This window comes from Spermophilus citellus, assembly GCF_964194105.1.
Source record: "Spermophilus citellus genome assembly, chromosome: 1".
Taxonomy (NCBI): domain Eukaryota; kingdom Metazoa; phylum Chordata; class Mammalia; order Rodentia; family Sciuridae; genus Spermophilus; species Spermophilus citellus.
Window position 1 is genome coordinate 5,827,372 of NC_138182.1, and position 8,450 is coordinate 5,835,821.

The 8,450-nt window shown below is 33.8% G+C and overlaps 1 protein-coding gene across 2 annotated transcripts in view; it reads left to right on the forward strand.

Annotated features, from left to right (window-relative positions):
* Positions 1-6,119, forward strand: part of ARGLU1 (arginine and glutamate rich 1) — a 25,137-nt gene extending 19,018 nt beyond the window's left edge. The window contains exon 4 of one of the 2 annotated variants that reach the window (XR_014020746.1): positions 5,250-5,314. Coding sequence is in view for 1 of the 2 variants with exons in the window: in XM_081283403.1 (XP_081139529.1) it covers positions 5,250-5,414 (165 nt within the window). In the remaining variant the exon portion in view is untranslated. Of the gene's footprint in view, positions 1-5,249 lie in introns of both variants that reach the window. The other variant, XM_081283403.1, reaches the window with a different exon arrangement.
* The last annotated feature ends 2,331 nt before the right edge of the window (positions 6,120-8,450 follow it).

The following is an 8,450-nucleotide window of genomic DNA, read 5'->3' on the forward strand; positions in this document are numbered from 1 at the left end:
CTTCTCATGCTCTTCCTCTCTGTTCTGTTCTTAGTTGCTCTCCTTATATCAAAGAAGACATTTGGCATTTATTTTTTAGGGATTGGCTAGCTTCACTTAGCATAATCTGCTCTAGTGCCATCCATTTCCCTGCAAATTCCATGATTTTGTCATTTTTTAGTGCAGAGTTATACTCCATTGTATATAAATGCCACATTTTTTTTTATCCATTCATCTATTGAAGGGCATCTAGGTTGGTTCCACAGTCTAGCTATTGTGAATTGTGCTGCTATGAACATTGTTGTAGCTGTGTCCCTATAGCACGCTCTTTTAAGGTCTTTAGGGAATAGTCCAAGAAGGGGAATAGCAGGGTCAAATGGTGGTTCCATTCCCAGCTTTCCAAGGAATCTCCATACTGCTTTCCAAATTGGCCGCACCAATTTGCAGTCCCACCAGCAGTGTACAAGTGTACCCTTTTTCCCCGTGTCCTCGCCAGCACTTATTGTTGTTTGACTTCATAATGGCTGCCAGTCTCACTGGAGTGAGATGGTATCTTAGGGTGGTTTTGATTTGCATTTCCTCTGACTGTTAGAGATGGTGAGCATTTTTTCATGTACTTGTTGATTGATTGTATGTCCTCCTGTGAGAAGTGTCTTGTTCAGGTCCTTGGCCCATTTGTTGATTGGGTTATTTGTTATCTTATTGTTTAATTTTTTGAGTTCTTTGTATATTCTGGATATTAGGGCTCTATCTGAAGTGTGAGGAGTAAAAATTTGTTCCCATGATGTAGGCTCCCTATTTACCTCTCTTATTGTTTCTCTTGCTGTGAAAAAACTTTTTAGTTTAAGTAAGTCCCGTTTGTTGATTCTTGTTATAACTCTTGTGCTATGGGTGTCCTATTAAGAAATTTGGAGCCCAACCCCTCAGTCTGTAGATCGGAGCCAACTTTTTCTTCTATCAGACGCAGAGTCTCTGATTTGATATCAAGCTCCTTGATCCATTTTGAGTTAACTTTTGTGCATGGCGAGAGAAAGGGATTCAGTTTCATTTTGTTGCATATGGATTTCCAGTTTCCTGGAAGGTTTAAAACATCCAAAGTTCATATTTCTTAGTAGTGGCATGGTTCCTAATTGTGCTGTTTTTTACTTTTTAATTTTTTTGGTGTTATTTTTTGGTGTAATTATTCTTCATAACAAATATCTCTGTCTTTGGGTTTTTTTTTTAACATTCTATAAGATTTCATGTCTATGTATATATCAAATAGTGAGTGGTTTTCAGTATCCTTACTTAAAGGGACTGTTCGGCAACACCTTGAATAAATTTACAGGCAATGCAATTGAAGTATGAAAGTAATTTTTATAATATCATTAGATTTTCTGAGTAAAGATAAGGTATAGGATACTGGGAGGGTAAAAGGGCTCCTTACCTATAACATAACAGTACATTTTGTTTCTGTGTGTTCCGTCTTACCAGTCACTTTGGGGTGGGTTGCAGAGTCCTGGGTGTAATGGCCAGGAAGACCTGTCCAAATGTAATAGCTCTGTTGTAGGCCTTAAGTTTCTCCTTGACTTCCAAGATGTTCACCACTTTATCCTTGTAACTTTGTATTGTTCCTTACCCCCATGCATACACTCTTTTTTTCTGCATAAATGTGAAACAAAAGAAGAGGTGAGAAGAACAATGGATGTTTTCTGCTAGATTGAGTCAGTCAGGAAGGAAGAAGTTAATTGGAGGGAGGTTAGGGTTTAGAAAAAGACCTAGCAAGGGTACTTAATTTACCAAAGGATGGACAGAAAAACACTTTTTTTGTGGGGGGGCGGGTATTAGGGATCAAACCCAGGGGCACTTAACCACTTACCACATCCCCAGCCCTTTTTTATTTTGTCATTTTGAGATAGGGTCTCACTAATTTGCTGAGACTGACTTGGAACTTGTGATCCTCCTGCCTCAGCCTCCTGAGCCACTGGGATTATAGGGGTGTGTGCCACAACACCAAGCCACAAAAACTTTATTACATTACTAAGTACTTCTAATTGGTGCTATATTATTAGCACTGGGAATTAACTTCTATTGAGATATGTTTGTAGACCTAAACAAAAATGAGACTTGGTTATTTGTGGTGTAAAGGTAACTTCAGTGCACTATGATTTTTCTATGGAATTGCTTTACTTTATAATTTTTGTTTCAATTTTTTGATTATAGTCACATGGTTCGCATGACTTTTAAAGAAAAATATACAGTAAAGTTCCTGTATCTTTCCCCTGATCTGCCCACTTCTTATTCCCATCTCATACATATACAGTAAAGTTCCTGTATCTTTCCCCTGATCTGCCCACTTCTTATTCCCATAATTAAAACATTCAATTATGTTTTTTGTTTAGAATTTTTAAAATGCATGTCAGAGGTAAATATATATGTTTATTTATTGCATGAAGGTAGCATACACTGTATGCATGCTATGCTATTTGGCATTTTGCTTTTATCCTGTAATAGCATATTCTTGTTCTGTTTCAGAATGTGGAGGCTTTTTTTAGTTTTTTTTTTTTAAGTACATATGCAGTATTCTGTTTTGTAGATCTTTTATATCTTATTTAATGTCAGTGCTTAATTGCTAAATATTTGGATTTATTTCTAGTCTTTTCCTTGTATGAACTATGTTACAATATATAACCTTATCAAATTATTAGTTTTGCATGTGTGCAAGCATACTTATAAATTCCAGAAAATGAAATCATTGGGTTACAGTATTGCAAAGGGTACAATTTTGATGGGGATCAAAGTGCACTTTGTTAAGATAGAAAATGCTTTCATGCTTTTGGATTTCTGTCAGTTTGGTAGGGTCAAAGATGGTATCTCTGTAATTCTAATTCTAATCTCAGGTTGAGGTTATAATGTTCTTTCTTTTTGCCCTTTCACCTTCACTCCCCAGGGTTCCAATATGCTTTTCTAGGGCAGAATTGGATTTTTAGGGGAAAATGAGCTTGGGTGTTTTATATTGACAGTGATTTCCTAAAACACATGCAACACACTTTTATTCAATAGTACACACTTTTTTATCCTAAATGTGTGATGATTTATTAAAACTGAATAAAGCAATTGGCATACGAGTTAGCTAAAGAATAGAAATATAATTTTTTGTTGTAATTGTCATGGAAAATCTAGGAAGATTAGTGATTTGAAATAGATTCTAATGTACAAGTAGAATTTTAGTGTAAGGTTTTGTTGTTTGTGTGTGTGTTGCGAGGGATTGAACCCAGCATCTTGTGCTTTCAAGGCAAGCGCTCTACCAACTGAGCTATATCCCCAATCCTAGTGTAAGTTTTAAGGCTTATAGAAACGTGATTTAGAAACACTAGCTATGTTCTGTAGACAGTGGAAAAAATCATTGGAAATTTGAGAGCAAGAGAGGAATGGTAAAGAAAAGCAAGTCTAGTCACATTATCTGTAGGATGGATTAAAAGACACACTGAAAACAGGCATATTGTTTTAGGTGTGCAAGAGATGTGTGACCCTGAACTTGTATGTTGGCAATGGAAACAAGAATAAACTCTCAGACCAGAGAGAATGTAAAAGAAGCATTAAGCAGACTTAATGACTAGTTGTTTTCAGGAAAGAAGGAGGCAAAAGAAATCTGTAGAATTAGAACAGCAGATAAAAAAATTTATATGTTTGAGCATGTTGAATTTTGAAAGGACCATTGGGACTCTGTGTCCTGTAATTGTAGCTTAGAAAAAAGATCAGAGAGAGAAAAGATGATGTTATGTCTCTCTTGGATTTTCCACCTGACCCAGCTACCAGGGCCTTGCTTATTTCATCCCGATCTTTGCTTATTTCTCTCTAACCTGACTTAACTATAGTAGATCTGTTCCACCATCTTTCTTCTGCCTTTTAGTCTTCCCTGCATTGTCTTAAACCTTTTTGTATTAACATACTTAGGAGATGCTTTTTTTTTCCTTTCTGTTTTGCGTATCCATAAGATAAAATTTTAGCATTTTTGCATCCCAGAAGCTATTATCTGCCAACAGTCCTTCAGTCTAGTCACATTATGTTTTACTTTTTAAAAGAAAGTAGAGACAAAATGCGTGATCCAGTGGAGAACCTAGTGTTTTGTATTAGAGAATATGTAGGAGAGAGCATTTTTAAAATACTTAAATAATTTATTCAAATAAAGAGAAAGATCACTGGCTATATTGTTATTGACCATCTTGAAAATAGTTTCAATAGAATAATGGAAATAGAAGTAAAGACTTAAAATGATTGAATGAAAATTGAAGGGAGCTCACAGGATCCAGTGAATGTTTTTAAAAAATCAAGATCAGAAGGAAAAAAGGACACGTTGGTGATGGATCCAAAATTCAGGGGTTAAAAACAGGCTCTCATGGTGGCACTGTTAACCCTTGGTATTGATTGTGGGATTCTATCTTTTGCATTATAGGATGTCTAGCGTTGTTCATGATTTCTACCCCCCCCCCCCCCCCCCCCCCCCGTGCAAGTAATCATCTCCATTTGTGACATCCAAAATTATCCCCTAATCATTGCATAGTGTCTTAGGGGAAGAGGAGTAATAGTATGTCTGGTTTAGAATTGAGGAATTGGATGTGGAAGGTAGGAAGGAAAGATTTAATAAGAAGTTTATGACAGTGGCCGGAATTTTCTTGTTAAAGAGAGGAAACCTGTAGGAGAATACAGGAAATTCTTTGCTTGAGATTGAAAGGGTTGAAGGCACTGCAAGAGTTACTTAAATCACTGTGCATTTGAAATTAGATAGCATTTTTAGTCCACTAAGTTTACTAATTTTTTTCTCTCTAGGAAATTATGTCTATAGTATTTCTTGGTTGCATATCAACAATACAGTGTAGCCCCAGTGGGGATTTTTCATATCATTTATTGTATACTTTTCTAATTATGAATATAGTAACCAGTAGGTAACAAAAATCTGCCTTGATTTATAATTGATAGTTTTGGTTAATAATTCATAGATAAGTAAAATAAAATCTACACTAAAGATGATTTGTAGAAATTTCTTTCCATTTTCAAAATGTGTTTTCCTACAGTTTTGTTGTTGTTCATAAAATGTGAAATACAGAAAATGCAGGAATAATGAAGAGTTCTATTTCATCACTTTTTCTTTTATCATCTACTGTGTGATATTAGGTATACTTTGAGAAACATGCTCTCGAATGTTGTATTGATCGTCAGTTTCACTTGATAGACAAAATATTAATAAAAGCATGGAAATTTATAGGTCTAATTTTTCTTTTAATTTACAGGCTGAAGAACAGTTGAGAATTGTTGAAGAGCAAAGAAAGATTCATGAGGAAAGGATGAAACTAGAACAAGAACGACAACGTCAACAAAAAGAAGAACAAAAAATTATCCTGGGCAAGGGGAAGTCCAGGCCAAAACTGTCCTTCTCATTAAAAACCCAGGATTAAATTGCAAACTCTGAACTTTTTACAAAGAAACATGGAAAAACTTTGTATGGTAGCTTCATGTTGAAGTGTTTTTTTTTTTTTAATTTTGGGTTTTTTTTTTTTTAAATTTGGAAAATCTGGAAAGTTAGCTTGTTCTAATAGGGGCTATGCTCTGCAATCCCTTTTATTTTTATTTTTTTCCCCCTTAACTTCCATTAAGTCAAATCCTTATCAGATCATTGCTATCTTCTAAAAAGTGATATTTTTTTCACCTGTTTGGATTCTGAATTGTGGTCTGAAGAAGAGCAGATCACTTTGTAACTAGATGGTCTGATAAGGTTTTTACTGACCCACTGACTTCAGGGTTATACTCTGTTTATTACATCATAATGCTGGTTTCACTGACTTTTTGTTTTTTTATATCTTTATAAAAAAAGAAAAAGTTGGTAATTGCATTGGAAAATTCCCAGGGTATTACTGGACCTGTGTGGTGTATTGTTAAACCAGTGTCCTTGTGATACTGTTGCTCTTGATGTTCCCGATACAGGTAAGGAAACAGTTTGTAAACTCTGATACAAAAAAAAATATATATATATATACACATATATATATACAGTTCAGTATTGTCTCTGTTCAGTTTGTTTTTATTTCATTGACAAAATCAAACCAGCATTCCCCATTGTGTAAATAAATGATTTTGCTGAATAAAGTAAAGTCTTAAATTCATATGTTTAAGCAATTTTTTTTTAAGTTTTGTTAAGTCTTAAAAAGAGGGTGGTTTACTTTTTGATGGTCAACAATATAAGTCTTAGAACTATGCTATACTTCCTCATTTATATTTTTAGCATAGGGTTTATATGTCCATTAAATATACTTGTGAAATAGTTTAATGGCTATTTTTACAAATACCTACTTTATGCTGATAGAGCACTTATGACATCAAATATTACCTTTAAGAAGACTTAACACCTAGAAGGAGATTTAACTCCTTAAACCTGTGCCTCTGTTTTAGGAAACAAGTATTGTCACCACAAATTATACTTAATAAAGACAAGAAAAATGCATCTAAAAATTTATGGAATATTAGATCATTTTCAAAAGGGGGCCATCAGAAAGGACTTAGCTTTGAACATTCAAAAAGGCTAAAGTAGTCAAATCATCCTTGCATGTTTATTTTTTGGACGATCACCTTTAAACTTTTATATAAGGTTTGTGTTTGATGGGTTTTTTGATTGTTGTTTTTGATTTTTCGTTTTTCCTTTTTGACTTTCGGCTTTGTGTTTTGCACGTGGAATCTTATGGATGACTTCCATCTTATACACTAGAATCTGCCTCATCCTTATATATGTTTAAGTCTACTGGTGTTAAAATGTTTATTCAAGAAAAGGATATGGATATAAAAATGCTACTTGCGATGCATAAACATGTCACACTAGAGAAAATGTTCCCCAGTATTTTCAAGACAGTTTGATCATTCTTTAAATTTTGGAAACAAGTTAATGAGATGACTAAATGGTAGATTATTTTATAGTGTGTGCATGCTAAGAAAAATGCTATTGCTTTCATTTTGAGCTCTTCAATGAGTCTAATTGTGGTAAGGAATAATAAAATCAGCTTAAATATCTCTAAAGATAGAATTTTAAGTAGGCATGAACTGTAGTGAGAACTTTTAATAAAATGATACCTGTTATTCTAAAATCAAACATTCACTTTATTTCCCTAACAAATAGGTTACCTACAAGTTTTTCTTATCTCTAATATAAATTAGCTGTGATTATTTCATGATTCTTACACTTTTTTTTTATTGTAACTTTTTTTGATGCAGATTCACTGTTCCTAAATTGTGTATTCAAGTTTTTGGAAATGTTTATTTAAAAATTGTTTTTGCTATACTAGTGTTTTAAACATTGTATCTGAAGAGAGTAGCCTGAACTTAAAATATTTGAAATCAGCGTATGCGTGCCTTTTAATCCTTTTTTAAGTTTCTTACTGCCACATATTGTGTGAAATAACAGTAAGTCACTTAATGAAATTGCCGTATCTACTTGCTGTTGGAGACTCACATGAGAGATGAAATTGTCCCTGTGCTTGACTTCTGTTCTTTGCCGGGCTACAGGAAAGAGATTGTAATTGTTAATAATATACACCCAATCTTTTCTGTGCTGCAATAATGTAGTAATTTGTTTTCTTCATTTGTTTCCCTTGCCTTTGTGTACATACTATAAAAGTTAAATTTTCCCCCTAATCCATTAGTTCAGATGTTCCCTAATTTATTAAATATGCCTTTATTCACAATTTGTTTTCTTAGGTTATTAATTCTTATTGCATTACAGAATAACCAATGACTGTTTATTTTTTATTACAGTATTTAAAACATGTAGTTATTGCCATTTATATTGTGGAGTTTGCAGAATTATCAATTGTATAAACTAAACCTTTAAATTAGCTTGGTGTGAGTACTCTTTAATGCTTTAGTAGGGTAAGGGGCTTGTAGTTGACTTATGACCTCAGGTTCTCTGTAAGAGTTAGCATATTAAACTGATTCTGGCCTCTCCTTATTTATTTAATTGGGTTAGTATGTCCATAGCTTGCTTGATTTTTTTTCTTAATTATTTTTTATTGCCACAATTCCTAGATAAAGCCTTGCTTTAGGAATTTTGAATGACTTTATATTTCTTTATAATATTCTGAAATAAAATAAACAGAATCCTGTAGTTAATTTTGCTTATCATTTCTAATACCTCATATTAAGGGTTCTCAGTTTGTCACGTAACTACATTTTCTCAAACTATCAACTCTTAGAACTTGTGTTTCAGGTGTCTCTATTTTTCACTCCATTATACCCATTACCATCTATGTGTTTTGCATTTCTGGCTATGAGAAATGCTGAAGACAGACCATCCAATTTTGGGAAATAACCCATCCCCTGTAGGATAGTCTTGTCAACTCTCTATAAACACTAGATCTGTTACTGGTTAATGAAAGGACCTAGGAGTATGGAAGGTAAAAGAAGGACCTCAGATTAGAAATAGAGAGTCAGTTACGGTCCAAGCAGTA